Raw genomic sequence first — 16,328 nt, forward strand, 5'->3', positions numbered from 1 at the left:
ATCGGCAAACTTCACTAGAATGCCCCCAGTCCTTTCATCCAGATCATTAATATATATGGTGAACCGCTGCGGCCCCAACACTGAACCCTGTGGGACACCGCTGGTCACCGGCTGCCATTCCGAAAAAGAACCTTTTATCCCAACTCTCTGCCTTCTGTCAGACAGCCAATCCTCAACCCATGCCAGTAGCTCACCTCGAACACCATGGGCCCTCACCTTACTCAGCAGCCTCCTGCGTGGCACCTTATCAAAGGCCTTTTGGAAATCCAGATAGACCACATCCACTGGGTTTCCCTGGTCTAACCTACTTGTCACCTCCTCAAAGAATTCTAACAGGTTCGTCAGGCACGACCTCCCCTTACTAAATCCATGTTGACTTGTTCTAATCCGACCCTGCTCTTCCAAGAATTTAGAAATCTCATCCTTAACGATCGATTCTAGAATTTTACCAACAACCGAGGTTAGGCTAATTGGCCTATAATTTTCCATCTTTTGTCTTGATCCTTTCTTGAACAAGGGGGTTACAACAGCGATCTTCCAATCATCCGGGACTTTCCCTGACTCCAGTGATTTTTGAAAGATCTCAACCAACGCTTCCACTATTTCTTCAGCCACCTCCCTCAGAACTCTAGGGTGTAGCCCATCGGGGCCAGGAGATTTGTCAATTTTAAGACCTTTTAGCTTTTTTAGCACCATCTCTTTTGTAATGGCAACCATACTCAACTCAGCCCCCTGACCCTCTATAATTTTTGGGATATTACTCATGTCTTCCACTGTGAAGACAGACGCAAAGTACTTATTAAGTTCTCCAGCCATTTCCTCGTCTCCCATCACTAGCCTTCCGGAATCAGTTTGAATTGGCCCAATGTCTACTTTGGCCTGTCGTTTGTTTCTTATGTATTGAAAGAAACTTTTACTATCATTTCTTATATTACTGGCTAGCCTGCCTTCATATTTGATCCTCTCCTTCCTTATTTGTCTCTTTGTTAACCTCTGTTTGTTTTTATAGCCTTCCCAATCTTCTGATTTCCCAGTGCTTTTGGCCACTTTATAGGATCTCTCTTTTTCTTTGATACATTTCCTGACCTCCTTTGTCAGCCATGGCTGTCTAATCCCTCCCCGGATAATCTTTCTTTTCTTGGGGATGAACCTCTGTACAGTGTCCTCAATTATGCATACAAACTCCTGCCATTTTTGCTCTACTGTCTTCCCCACTAGGGTCTGCTTCCAGTCGATTTTCGCCAGTTCCTCTCTCATGCCCTCGTAATTACCTTTATTTAACTGTAACACCATTACATCCGATTTTGCCTTCTCTCTTTCAAACTGCAGACTGAACTCTGTGATGTGATGTGTGATCTCTGAGCTCTGAGCTGTGATGTGTCCCTGCTGTAAGTGGCCTGTAAAGCCGCTGAGGGTGATGGTGTCTGTTGTGGGCCACGTGTCCCTCTGGAACATCGTGGAGGAATTGACCGTGGAGGAATTGAGTGTGGTGCGGGACCCTCCTGTGTCCCAAAGAAACTCAACGGGCTGACCCCGGACTCTGCCTGCTACGACCGGTCAACCGGACTTATCCCAAAGGGTGTTGCAGATCCAAGTTGGGGAGCCCGAACACCGTCAGTCTGTGCCGTTCATGTCTCCATGGTCTGAACGGGCGCTAACACTGTGGATAGGCTTTGCCCTATTTCTATTTAGGGTGCTTGTCTGTTGCCCTCGCTGTTGTTTCTGTGGCGCATTGCACTCTCGTGCAAAGTGTCCTAACTGACCACAGTTATAACACTCCAGTGATTTGGGCTGGGGTGGGCTGTTCCTGCCCTCATTTACCCATGCGGGGTTCTGGTGCGCTTTAACTATATGCATATCTGCATCTGCCTGCTCTTCCTCTGCTTTCTTAAATGTGGTCTTGTTCTGAACGGATTGCTCCCAAGCGCGGGATAACCTTTTCAAAACCCATTTCTCATTGTGGGCCTCATCTGAGGGGTTGTAATTTGCACAAGCTCTCTGTCCTGCCTCTGTTGCATTGGGAGACCAGGATTCAAGTCCATTTTGTCATGTTATCTGGGGACAAATGGGCGCGGGCTAATTCTCCAAAAACTGTAGTGAAATGAATCCACAAGTGTCCAGCAAATGCTGTGGGGTGCTCTGTCTTCTTTTGCCTACATATATTTAGGCCTTCTACCGGGTCTCCTCTGTTGTAGCCAATCGCATCTAGGATCGCTGTGTTCATCTCTTGGAGTGTGCCTCCTGCTACATTCTGTGGGTCGGGAAGGGCTGCCACGACTGAAGGGTCGAGGCTCAAAACTGTGAGCTTTACCTGCTATCTCTCGTCCAGGCCGTACATGGTGGCCTGCTGTTTTATCCGAGCGAAGAATTGGTGGGGGTCTGAAGTGGGGAGGAACGGTGTGATTTTCTCACAAGCATCCCGTAATTGGGTCACGGTTAAGGGGGTTGTGTACAGAAAATTTGTGTCTCCTGCTGCTGCGGCCCTACGGTGTGTGGTTACCGGGTTCATGGGGGTATGTTCCCCCTGTTCAGTGGGGGGTTGGGGTGCTCTCCTTTTCTGGGGTTTCTCCTGCGCACATGCTCCATGTACGTATCTATGGGCTGTTACGTTTAATTCCTGCCAATCGGGGCCATTTTCCTGATCTAGTTGAGGTCCGAATGTACTCTGAAAGCCATTTTGAACAGAAAGCAGGGATTGCAATTCTGCAATTTGCTTCCGGCACTTTGCATGGTCTACCGAGCTCTGCTTTTGTTCCATTGTGGAAGCATGGAGTGCTCGTAGGGCTGCTTTTAAGTCATTGCACTGTTTCTGCAATGTTTCTACCTGCTGCTCTGTTTCCTGTCTTACCAAGACCGCACGTTGTGTGTCCTGGTAGGCCTTGTCATACTGGGTCTGGAAGCTGCTTAAGTGCGCCAGACAAGACTGGTGTGCCCTCTTGGCATCATCCACCTCTCTGTCTTTTGCTGCTAGCTTCTCTCTTAACTCGCTGTTTTCTCTCTCTATCTCGCCCACGTCTACCTTACTGGTTCTATCTCTCTCCTCTAGCTCTCTCCGGAGCGTCCTAACGACCTCCTCTGTGCCTCACAATTGTGCCAGACAGGACACGATTGCCATCGGCTTGCAAGCTTTTCCCAAGCTCTTCTTGTGGATCTCTGTCAGGTTCTCCCACCAAGTATGTCCTATACTCCTGGGACCTGTTTCCTCATTAGCGCAGAATTCGCTCCAAAGGGGCCATCCTTTCCCTTTGAGGTACGTCCTAATTTCCTCTTCCCAAACGGGACACTGTCCTACTCTGCTGGTCGCTGCGACCTCAAATTCCTGGGGGTTCATAAGGCGTTCCATTGCCTTCATTGCCATTTTTCCTATCTCTGGGTCCGTTACTAAATTTGAAACGGGGTGATAAAGTGGTGATGTAAACTCGGGTACGGCTTACGCTAATTTCCGGCCTACAAAACTCCCGACAGTTTTATGCAACAAAATCTCTCAGGTTTACCTTATATCCCTTTTAGTACGCATGCATTAACACACTTCCGAATTCTGGAGGCTTGATCAGTATTGCTTAAACACTTGTGGTTTTTTCTGTTTCCAATTGGATTTCTAATTTAAATTTTGGGTTCTCTCGGAGTGGTGGGGCCACTTCTAAGTCGAATCCCATCAGAAGTCGCTGGTAAATGTTGCTCTTTATGCTTTCCTTAATTTGCTCTGTTTTAATTACCTTTGCTCAAGTGTCGCCAGGTATCTTTCTGATACCACCGCAAGGTTCAAAACCGAATACTGATCAATGACTCAATACACCAGTTAGTAAGTTTGAAATCAATGCACATTTATTTACACACACAGTCAATTATTACTCATGCATAAACTCTACTCACAAAACTACAACTACTACTAAAAGCCTATACTTAGCTTCGGGCGCCCACTCAGTCAGAGGAACAATGGCCGTTGTCTGGTTCTGATACTGCTGGCTTTGAACTTGTATAGAATAGTAGCTAGAAGCGCCTATTTAGTAGCGTGCGTTGACCTTAGACTTACTTGGCTGGTGCTTGGCGGGCCTCTCGTCGCTGAGAGCCAAAGACCAAGGTGAAGATGAAGAGTTCAAGAGTTCTTAAGAGAGCGCTCTGACCTTGGGGACTCTGTTTTATACCCCAAAGGGTTTCGCACCTTTCTGGGCGGTTCCTGAACTTGGTCCCAATTAATTGGACCATGTCCTAATCATTTGTATTGATTCTCTCCAATAAAGGGGCCGTTCCTCGATCACTGGGTGGGCCCTAGGTAACCGTTGGCCTGCCTTTGTTTAGTCTCCACTGGCGCCGGGGGAGTCTGGCCTGGTACCGATTGCTTAAATAGAACATAGAACATTACAGCGCAGTACAGGCCCTTCGGCCCATGATGTTGCGCCATCCTGTGAAACCCCTCTAAAGTCCCTCTACACTATTCCCTTATCGTCCATATGCCTATCCAATGACCATTTGAATGCGTTTAGTGTTGGCGAGTCCACTACTGTTGCAGGCAGGGCATTCCACGCCCTTACTACTCTGAGTCAAGAACCTACCTCTGACATCTGTCCTATATCTATATCCCCTCAATTTAAAGCTATGTCCCCTCGTGCTGGACATCACCATCCGAGGAAAAAGGCTCTCACTGTCCACCCTATCTAATCCTCTGATCATCTTGTATGCCTCAATTAAGTCACCTCTTAACCTTCTTCTCTCTAACGAAAATAGCCTCAAGTCCTTCAGCCTTTCCTCATAAGATCTTCCCTCCATACCAGGCAACATTCTTGTAAATCTCCTCTGTACCCTTTCCAATGCTTCCACATCCTTCGGAGATAGCTCATTACTATGCTAATGGCTTGTAGTTTCAGTTCTGTCTGGGGTCTGCAAGTTCCAATCCACAGGCAAACATTGAACCTGCATGTTTTTCGAGTACTGTCCAATTTTCCCTGTACTCTTTACGAATGTCCATTTTGGAATTGGGACGTGGCCACCCCAGGTGCAACAAAAACATTAAAACTTCTTCATCACCTAGGAAATTAAGAAGATCGACAAGGAGAAGATGAAGACCAAATTGACTGAATTTGTGAACTTTTACATAATTCTAGAAATTGCTTTACTATGTAACCACTGCATTTCACATGTAAAATTTTATTTTAATATTGGCAAAAAACTGTTAAAAGAAGGGGGATGTAGTGATCTCTGTATATCAATATACATGATCAATATATGTAATGCTAGTACAGGCAATCAAACACTAGATGTCTCACTATCAGAAACTATATTAATAGTTTTCCTGCTCTTTCTGTTGAGAGTGTGTATCAGGAGTGAAGAGAGAACAGACATAGTAAAGCTAGAGAGCGAAGAAATTATTTGTTATCAAAGCATTGTACTGTATAATTTAATTAGTTATCTCTACAATTGGGCAGCACGGTGGCACAGTGGTTAGCACTGCTGCCTACGGCGCTGAGGACCTGGGTTCGAATCCCGGCCCTGGGTCACTGTCCGTGTGGAGTTTGCACATTCTCCCCGTGTTTGCGTGGGTTACACCCCCACAACCCAAAGATGTGTAGGTTAGGTGGATTGGTCACGCTAAATTGCCACTTAATTGGAAAAATAATTGGGTATTCTAAATTTATAATAAAAAAAAATTTAAAAAATCTCTACAATTGTTTCTTTAGTTTACTCGTTGAGTTCAAGTAAAAGAACTCAATATTTATTTATATTACTCAATAAATTAGTTTATATTTCCAAGAAGACGACTGCTCATTTCAACAACTCAGCTGGTTCAAAAGAGTAATATATGTATTACGTAACATAACACTTTGTACCACCACTGCCTCGCATCCACCTCCCAATATCCCCCTGTCCCTACATTACATTTATCAGCAGTTGTTATAGTTGCCAACCCTCCAGGGTTGGCCTGGAATCTCCAGGGATTGAAGAACAATCTCCAGGACACTGCTGTGTTCGACCCTGGAATTGTGACATTAAAAAAAAATTGCTTTTGTTTGTAATTTTCTCTTTACCCAATATACAACTGTTGAAAAGGAGGGGAGAAAGAAAGGCTGTTTAGCTGATAGTCAAGCATTATCCAATTGGGTAACAAGTTGCTTTGCTTTCCAGTCGGTGCAGGAAGGCCGTATTTCACCGGGGTGGATGTATTGGCCAATAAATGGCTGGAGCGTAGAGGCAAGTCATGTGATGAAACCTCCAGGAAATCATTTCCTCATATTTGGCAACCAGAGCAAAAGTGAGAGGAATTTTTAAAGTAACGGCGCTCATGCTTAACAACAATTGCAGCGGCCGCTGCTCCATTTGGCTTTCTGCTGTTCAGCAAATCTGGCCAGGTTTCTCGTGTATTTAAAAATCACTTATTATTGTTGGGAGGAGAGGTAACATCTGGAATCCAGCAAAGCTCTTGACCACCAAGAGGCTGCCCAGGCCATGGAGAGGTGGCCCTGCTGTTGCAGTGTTGACAGGGCAGTGGTCCAGTGGGAGTTGCTTTCACAGGAGCTGTATCCTGGGTTTCCAATGAAGGAATTATTTTTGATAAGAGTTTACCTTGAACGTGTTTGAACACACAGTTGATGTAATATCCATTAGGCCTGTGGTCCAATGTGGTCATTCTTTCTCTTGTATTTTTCATTTACAGATATTCGTACAGATATTAGAGCCCTATGAAACTAAAGGACATAAAATGGTTTGGACTGAATACAAGGAAATATTTGATGCAATCACTTTCCCTGACAAAGAGAGGTAAATATATAATGTACACAGCAATGTTCACCAAAACCCATCGAAATGAAACCACAGGTTTATTCTCTCACCTGGATCCTGAGTGGGAAATATTATTATGTTGAACATTAACTCTGCAATGATGGGATTCCGGTGGCGCGAACAAGTGGAGGGTCGCGCTGGAGGAGGGCTCCCGGCGGCATTTCGCCGTTTTCCGGGAGTTTCCCCTGGTTTCGCTGGTCGCGATTTTTCAGCCGTTGGGGCCTGAGGGACGGGGGCCGGGTCGGAGTCGGTGGGGACCCCATGACCGGAGGAGCAGGGGCATTGAGCCTGAAGCAAGCTGCGGGGGAGGAGCGTGGCCTGAGGTAAGGCCTGAATCCAGCACGAATGTAGAGGGAGAGCAGCGCACACTGGGTGGCCTTCCCGCTGAAAATGCATGTTTGGGATGGTTGAAGCACAGTCCCAGGAAAAGAGAGTTTTGAACTTTAACTTTTGAAATTTAAAAAAAAAATTTAAATTTTATTTTTATTATAACTTTTTACTTATTTATTTATTTATTTTCTTTAATTTATTTTATTATTTATTTATCTCGAGATTGAAGAAAGGGGGAGTAAAATACTAAGTGGTTAAGGGATGCCAAAAACAACTGTGAAGAAGGGAGGGAACGCGGGTTCACCGCCAAAGGAGAGGGGCAGTAAAAGCTCTGACAAGATGTTAAACTGGGTGAAGCAGAAGCAGGAGGTGCAGTGGGATGGTGGTTGAATTCGGATTTACCAGGACTTGACGGTGGAGTTGGCAAAGAGACAAGCGGAGTTCAGCCGAGTGAAGGCGGAACTCTTCAACAAGGGACTGCGATTTGATATGGTGTACCCGGCAAAGCTGAGGGTGACGTACAACGCTGAAGATTTCTATTTTGAAACGGTGGAGACGGCTGAGGCATTCATGAAGGCAGAAGGCTTGGGACAGAAGTGAGGAGTGGAGCTGGAAGAGGGATCGTGGACTGTGATTGGGGAGCTGGAAAATATATAAATGTTATAAATGTTGTAACTTACTTGACTTCACATTGTTATCGAGTTTACGTTTTTGTTTGGTTTAATTGCCATTTTTGCTCCTCTTTTTTTTGTTGCGATGGTTATATGTTATTTCATTGAATTGCATGGGTTAGATTGTTTTTCTTTTTCTTCTGGGCCTGGGTGGGAAGGGACAGTATGCCCTTTGGGGGAGAGGGGGATCACCCGCACTAGCTAACTAAAGTCGGCTAGTGAACGGAGGTGAGGTGAGAGGACGGCTGCGAAGGCGCTGGCTGGACTAATGGTGGAAATGGGAGGGGTGGACCCTTGGAGGGAGCAGGAGTCCGCGTTTTTCTCAGCGGTCCATAAAGTATACTCGCGGATTGACTTTTTCATGGTGGGGAAGGCACTGCTGGCTGGGGTTAAAGGGTCAGAGTACTCAGCAATTCAATAACAGATCATGCTCCACAGTGGGTGGATATGGTAGTGGAGAAAGGGCTGGTACAGAGACCAGGGCGGAAGTTAGATGTGGGACTGTTGGGGGACCGAGAGTTCTGTGACAAAATTGAAAAAGTAGTCGAGGCATATTTAGGTTTTAACTGCGTGGGTGAGCTGTCGAAGGCGGTTGTCTGGGAGACTTTAAAGGTGGTGGTGAGGGGTGAGGTGATCATGTTCAAGGCGAGGCTAAATAAAGAGGAGAGATTGGAACATCAGAGGGTAATAGATGCGTTGCTGGAGGTGGACAAGAGGTATGCAGAAGATAGTGACCCAGCGCAGTTGGAAAAGAGGAAGGAACTCCAGGCGAGCTTTGACCGTCTATCTACCAGGAAGGCGGTATGCCAATTGACGTGAGCAAGGGGGGCAGTTGGCGGGTCAGCTCCACAGGGAGGGTGCAACAAGGGAAATTGTCCAGGTGCGGGACAGGTCAGGGAAGTTGGTGGTAGCTCCAGATCAGATCAACAAGGTCTTTAAGGAATTCTATGAGATGGTGTACAGGTCAGAGCCACCTGGGGGAGTCCGCAGGAATTTCTAGATGGGCTGGAGTATCTGAGGTTAGGGGAGGGGGACAGGACTACATTAGAAGGAGCGATAGTGGAGCAGGAGATAAAAGATGCGATTGGAAGGATGAAGTCGGGGAAGGTGGCAAGGCCGGATGGGTTTCCGGTGGAATATTATAAAAAATTCAATAATAAGCTGATACCGCTGATGGCGGGAATGTTTGAGGAGGCGATAGGGAAGGGAGTGTTACCACAAACTTTGGGGCAGGCATCGATTTCCCTGTTACTTAAGAAAGATAAGGATCCGACGGAGTGTGGGTCTTGTAGGCCCATATCACTTTTAAACTTGGACGCAAAGATATTGGCGAAGGTACTGGCAGGTAGGTGAGAGGAGTGCCTCCCTAAGGTGATAGGTGAAGATCAGACGGGATTTGTGGGAGGGAGGCAGCTCTTTTCAAGCATTAGGAGGGTGTTGAATGTGGTTATGGTGCTGGCAGAGGGGAAGGAAACAGAGGTGGTTGTGGCATTGGACGCCAAGAAAGTGTTTGACCGGGTAGAATGGGGGTACTTGATGGCAGTTGTAGAGCGGTTTGGGATTGGACCCAGATTTGTGGACTGGGTAAAACTATTATATAAGGAGCCGAGGGCCAGTGTCCAAACAAATAACATCAGCTCAGAATACTTTCCTCTCCACTGTGGGACTAGGCAGGGAAGTCCTATGTTCCCCCTGCTGTTTGCACTCATGATTGAGGCATTGGCCATCGTGTTAAGAAGTTCGGGGTATGGAAAGGGATAGTGCGGGGGTGTGGGTGGGGGGGGGGTGTGGGGGGGGGGGGTGGGATAGAGCATAGGGTGTCCTTATATACCGATAACTTGTTATTATACGTGTCGGAACCAAGTGTGTCATGTTATGGGCCAGGGTTTAGATAGCCCCAAAGTGTATCATGGAGTTCACCTGACCCACAACTTTGAATAGATCATGGTTATGGGGAGCACACGGGCCTACTCTGCAGGTGTGATGCACCAGAAATCTACAGTACTTTTAAATTAAAACAATGTTTATTTATGGAACCAGTTAACACTTTATAAACCCACAGTAAACATCTTAACAACTATCAAACCAATAAATCCCCCAAAGAATACAGTACTCTCTAAGTAACTCTTAGTCTTTCCTTGCAACATCCATAAGACAAAAAGAACCCTCTTTACAGAAACACATCAGGTTTAAATTCTCTACTGAGAGCAGTTTTCACTCTGAATTCACCAAATTACCTGGAGATAGTCTTTAGATGGCAGAGAGATCAAAATTACACCTTCTTTGGCTGGCTGCAGCTCCAACACTAAAACGAAACTAAAAAGCACAGACACACCCAAGCTTTTCCTCAATGCAAAACTAAAAAGCAGAGCCAGATCTCAGCTTGACCCACACTCTGACATCACTGCAGCCACTTCAGCAGACAAACATTTCTTAAAGTGACATTCCCATGACAGTCAATAGGGGGAATACTGGAGCTGCTTTGGGTGTTTGTGTCTTTCTCGGGGTACAAATTAAATCTAGACAAGAGTGAATATTTTGTGGTGTCTCGGCAAGGTGTTGGGGCAGGGGTGGGGGGGCTGCCATTCCGTAATGCAGGGACTCACTTTAGATAGCTGGGGGTGCAGGTTCCTCGAGATTGGGAGGGGTCCGTAGGTACAACATTTCTAGTTTGGTGGGGAGAGTGAAAGCTGATTTGGAAAGGCGGGATGGTCTCCCTCTGTCACTGGCGGGTCAGGTACAAGGCGGTTAAAATGAATGCGCTGCCGCAATTCCTGTTTATTTTTCAATGGCTGCTGATTTTCCTGCCAAAGGCGTTTTTTAGAGAGATTGACGGGATGATTACCTCATTCATGTGGAGAGGGAAGGTGGCCAGAGTTAGAAAGGTGCTACTACAGAGAGGAAGGCAGGTAGGGGGTTTGGGTCTTCCAAACCTGATGTATTATTACTGGGCGGCGAATGTGGAGAAGGTACGGAGCTGGGTCAGAGGGGTTGAATCCCAATGGGTCAGAATGGAGGAGAGTTTGGGTAGGGGGTCGGGATTGAAGTTGCTCATGGCAGTGCCGCTCCCGATGGCCCCGGGGAGATACTCAGGGAGTCCAATAATAATCGCTTTGTTGAGAATTTGAAGGCAGTTTCACCAACACTTCGGATTGAGGGCAGGGTCAAGGGAAATGCTGATTTGGGGGAGCCATAGATTTGAGTCAGGGAACTGGGATGGCAATTTTCGGAGCTGGGAGGAGAAAGGAATGATGCCACTAAAAGATTTGTTTCTTCGGGTCGTTTTGCGGGATTGAAGGAGCTGGAAGCGAAGTATGGGCTGGAGCAGGGGGAAATATTTAGCTACAGGCAGGTTTGAGACTTTGCCATAAAGGAGATACAGAGCTTCCCAGTAGAGCCGGCTTCCACATTGCTGGAGGAGGTGCTGACAACAGGGTGACTGGCGAAGGGGGTAGTATCGGCAGTTTACGGGGCTATTTTGGAGGAGAAGGTGCTGCTAGAAGGGATCAAGGCAAAGTGGGAGGAAGAGTTGGGAGAGGGTATGGAGGAGGGGTTCTGGTGTGAGGTGCTCTGGAGTGTGAACGCCTCCACCTTGTGTGTGAGGTTGGGGCTGATACAGCTGAAGACGGTGTATAGAGCGCACCTTACAAGGGCGAGGATGAGCTGGCTCTTTGAGGGGGTAGAAGATGTGTGTGAACGTTGGGGGGCGGGGGTGGTTTGCAAACCATGCTCATATGTTTTGGTCCTGTCCAAAGCTGGAGGATTACTGGAAGGAGGCGTTTAGGGTAATCTCTAAAGTGGTGCACGTGTAACTGGACCCGGGCCCTCGGGAGGCCATATTCAGGGTGTCGGATCAGCTGGGGTTGGAAACAGATGCGGAGGCAGATGTTGTAGCCTTTACCTCGTTGATCGCCGAAGGCGGATCCTGTTAGGGAGGAGATCAACCTCTCCACCCTGTGCCCTGGCGTGGCGGGGTCCTGCTTGAACTCTTAACACCTGAATAGGTCAAATTTGAACTGAGGGGAAGGATGGAGGGGTTCTACAATTCATGGGCGTTATTCATGATGCACTTTTGAGAATTGGATCACATCGAACATTAGGAGGGGGGTTGGGGGGGGGGGGAGGGGGCTGTATGTGTTAATGGTGACAATGGGTGATTCCTGATTCTTTTTTGTTATTTGTTTATGTTAACATGCGGGCTAATGTTTGGGGGTTTGGTGGGAGGATGGGATCGTTGTTATTGATATGGGGATTGACATTACATTCGTTACTGATTATTGTTTATTGTTGGGTGTAAATTTGAGAGAAAATGTGATAAAGGACAATAAAAAATATTTTTAAAAAAGGTCCTTTTGTCACTGTCTGTGTGGAGTTTGCACATTCTCCCCGTGTCTGCGTGGGTTTCGCCCCCACAACCCAAAGATGTGCAGGGTAGGTGAATTGGCCACGCTAAATTGTCCCTTAATTGGAAAAAATAATTGGGTACTCTAAATTTTTTTTAAAAATGTCCTTTTATCTTTGTTATTACTTTCTTTCCCTTTCCATCACCCTTTCCCCTCTGGGTTGTTTCTTTGTATGTGGGGGAAGTTAGGAAGGGGAGGGGATTGGCTAAGGGACAGCAGATAGCCATTTACATGTTCTGTCCGTTTAATTATAATACTGTACATAACAGAAGATCATTTGTGTTAAAGTTACAAACCTGGTGGCTGCAGTTTATTGGACTCAACCAAGGACTTTGTGTATTATTAATGAAAGGGTGTGATTTAACGGAAATGAGAGAGTCCCATGTCGGGTGTGTTTAGCCGGGTATTTCCCGGCGCTGGGAGCCCCACCGAGGCTGCACTTAGTCCCATTTCCTGAACTAACAATCTCTGCTCCATGCAGGAAGTGATCGGGGGGGGGGGGCATTTTTACATGGTGCCCCTATCTCGCGACTCCCTCACCACGGATCCGAGACCCCCCCAAAGCCTCTATCACCAATTAGGGGCTCATTGAGCCCTCCACATCCCACGTCATACAGGCAGGGCACCCACAGGCACGATTCCCAGCATGGGAAAAATGCCACCTGGGCACCTTGGTACTGGCACCCTGACAGTGCCCCTGACAGCTTGGCAGTGTCACCTGGGCACTATGGCATTGCTAGGGTGGCACCCAGGTGACACAGCCAGAATGTTCGTGTGTCACTGCCAAGGTGCCAGATCGGCAGTACCAGGGTGGAATCGGAGATGCCAGGGTGCCACCCTACCCAGAGAGCGATTATCCAGAGGCCCTCGATAGCCTGTACTACCTCCCCAAGTATTGATACACTTGGTCCATGTTTGTGGAAACCAATGCCAAACACCACCTGCTCAGGGTCTCCGAGGCAAGGCCATTAGGTCCCGGGCACTGGGTAGATCCTCGTAGAGTCAAACAAGTGACACTAACTGCTCACTTGAATATGCAAAACTGGATCACGTCCAGTGATGATGAGATCTAGATTGTGAGATCTCGTTAGATCTTGCAAGGCGTGATGAGCCAAGCTTGAATTGACCACACACACGCCAAGAGTGTCATGACAGTGCAACATTAGTGTTTTGTTCCGACATTAACAACATCTTCTTTAACACAGAGCTGAAGACATCTACATCAAGTTCAAAAAACCTGTCTCATGGCTCATGGGATTTGTGAAATCCTTGGGTATGTATCAAATCTACCTGAAGAATGATCCGGAAAATGCTAAAGCCTCACTGGACCAAATTGAACAAAGGTATAAAACTCTATGAAAACCACACCCTTCCTGCCAATCTGCCCCCTAATGTTTAATTGTACCATAGTATGAGGTTAGCTAAGGGCTACCAGTGACTCCCAGAGCCTGGCCCAGAGGGTCAATGTTTGGAGACCCCCTCAGGCCCCTAATTCATGTGAATGACTCAGATTCGGAAAGGCTGAAGGAACTGGTCAGATGGGCAGACAGTTAAATTCTGGGGACTGACAGATGAGTTTGATCAAATAGGTAATCTGGCAAATTATGAACAGATAACTGATAATGAAGACACAAGATAGTGAATTTCAGAGGCACTTATTGAATTTTAGGAACATTAGACATAAAATGAGAACGATAATAATTACACTTACAGGCCAACCCGTGTTAAATTCTGAAGTATTCGTTGAACATCTGCTTTTTAAAGTTTCCTTTCCTGTTACCAAGTATGTTCCACATCAAAACCTCTTTTGATCAGCTGTAATATCTTCATTTCAACAGATTTCATTCCCCAAACCTTCACCTTGACTGAACCGTCAATTGACAAACCCATGTCCATCTATAAGGACAAGGGCAGCAGAAACCTGGGAACACCACCACCTGGAGGTTCCCCTCCAAGTCACTCACCATCCTGACCTGGAAATATATCGGCTGTTCCTTCACTGCCGCTGAGTCAGAATCCTGGAACTCCCTCCCTAACAGCACTGTGGATGTACCTACACCATAGAGACTGCAGCGGTTCAAGACGGCGGCTCACCACCACCTTCTAAAGGGCAATTAGGAATGGGCAATAAACTCTGGCCTTGCGAGTGCTGTCCACACCCTGTGATGAATATAAAAAATGTCCAGCTAATCTACTCTCAAATGTCACCTTGGATGCTGTAACCAGATAGAATTTCCTTCACTAAATCACAAATGTATTAAGAGTTTATAGTGAGAGTTGTACAATTTACAATGTAACTGAACAGGCTTTTTTAAAGATTATTCATTCACAGGATGTGTGTTTCACTGGTCAGACCAACATTTACTGCCCCTCCCTAATTGCCCTTGAGAAAGTGGTGGTGAGCTGCCTTTTTGAACTACTGACCCTTCCGCCACTGGAAACATTTCCCTTCCTATTTATTCATTCAAATGTTTGATGGGTTGAATGGTCCCCTTCATGCTGTATGATGCTGTGATCCAGTCAATTTATTGTCTATTCGATGGGCTGCACTTCAATACAGAGTCACATTGAGCCACTGTTCTACTGTGCTGCCCCTAAGCCCCTAGTCAGATTATGGCGACTAGGGGCTTAGCGGTGGCACGGTAGCATAGTGGTTAGCACATTTGCTTCACAGCTCCAGATTCCCAGGTTCGATCCCCGGCTTGGGTCACTCTCTGTGAGGTGTCTGCACATTCTCCCCGTGTCGGGATGGGTTTCCTCCAGGGACTCCGGTTTCCTCTCACAGTCCAAAGACGTGCAGGTTAGGTGGATTGGCCATGCTAAATTGTCCTTAGTGTCCAAAAAGGTGAGGTGGGGGTCACTGGTTACAGGGGTAGCGTGGATGTGTGGGCTTAAGTGGGATGCTCTTTCCAAGGGCCGGAGCAGACTTGATGGGCTGAATGGCCTCCTTCTGCACTGTAAATTCTATGATTCTATATTGCTTTCTATACGTTTGATTGTGTAGATTAAACATTGATTAATTTTTTCTCCCTCTAGGTTTATAAACGCACTTGGAGGGTCGAGTGAGACGATTGTGGAATTCAGTCTCAAATATTTTTGTCTCTTGGCCAGTAAGCCTGAGTGATGTTCGCAAGCCGTCTCCCAGCGTCTTTCACAGCCGCCCTTCACAGACTAACCTTCATTGAAAGACCCTCTGAATCTCCCAGCACAGGATTTCAATCAGAAATGGGATCCATTTATAAACACAATAAAAACAGATTGATTGCGTAAAATTCTATTCAGTGTTGTTGACAAATAACGTGGCTCTATTTATGATGTGATGTTATGTCCCAACAGTGTCGCCAATACTGTGGGTATTTCTATTTATCTCGGTGAACCACAAGTCTTTCCCTTATATCGGTCAAATGACCACACAGCCAGTTAGTTAGTTCAAAAGATGGTTTATTTACATAAACAAGGATTACTTCGACATGCAAACCCAGTATCTACTATGAGTTAAGCTACACCTGTCGGCTACAATAACCTATACTTAATTTCAGGGCGGCCAGCACTGTGCAGATGGATAAGGCCTTTATCTTGATCTCACATGGCTGGTTAGAAGAAGTGGTTCTGTCTCTGCTGGGCTCATCTGTCAGGTAGCGATCGTTGGTCTTGAACTTGGCTGTCTGGTCGTTATGCTGCGATTGGCGTGGGCACAGGCTGATCCCAAAAGAGACAGAACACATGGCTGTGTCCCTTTTCATCCCTCTGGGATTTCGCAAACTTTGGGGCGGTCCTTGATCTTGGACCCAATAGTTCAACAGGACTCTGATCACTGCTTTCGATTTCGGTCCATAAAGGGGCGGGTGCCTTGGTGGGTGGGCGGGTCCTTAGTGGCCATTGACCTGGGCAGTTGGGCTTTCTGAGGAAGGGGAATGGCACCAATCAGTCTGTGGCTGTACTGGTTTCTTGATTGGAGTCCTATTGTTCTGGGGAACGGGACATTAAAATGCAAACGAGCGGGGGTTTCGATCAGGTCCAGCTACCTGCGTTTCAAACACACAGAATCTCTGTATTTGTCTGAGTCCTGGCTTGGCCATAATTCCCATGGACCTTTGCAGGTGGCCATCTCGGATGGCTACATCCCGTCCTCTTGATCCTGAATGTGAAG

At 46.7% G+C, this 16,328-nt stretch overlaps 1 protein-coding gene across 2 annotated transcripts in view; it reads left to right on the forward strand.

Annotated features, from left to right (window-relative positions):
- The window catches only part of LOC119959756 (putative methyltransferase DDB_G0268948), a 65,928-nt gene extending 50,475 nt beyond the window's left edge, over window positions 1–15,453 (forward strand). The window contains exons 4-6 of one of the 2 annotated variants that reach the window (XM_038787852.1): window positions 6,650–6,753; window positions 13,384–13,521; window positions 15,215–15,453. In XM_038787852.1, the coding sequence (XP_038643780.1) occupies window positions 6,650–6,753; window positions 13,384–13,521; window positions 15,215–15,302 (330 nt within the window). In that variant the 3' untranslated portion in view covers window positions 15,303–15,453. The remainder of the gene's footprint in view (window positions 1–6,649; window positions 6,754–13,383; window positions 13,522–15,214) is intronic. The other variant, XM_038787857.1, reaches the window with a different exon arrangement.
- Window positions 15,454–16,328: the final 875 nt, after the last annotated feature.

This window comes from Scyliorhinus canicula, chromosome 2, assembly GCF_902713615.1.
Source record: "Scyliorhinus canicula chromosome 2, sScyCan1.1, whole genome shotgun sequence".
NCBI classification, from domain to species: Eukaryota; Metazoa; Chordata; class Chondrichthyes; order Carcharhiniformes; family Scyliorhinidae; genus Scyliorhinus; species Scyliorhinus canicula.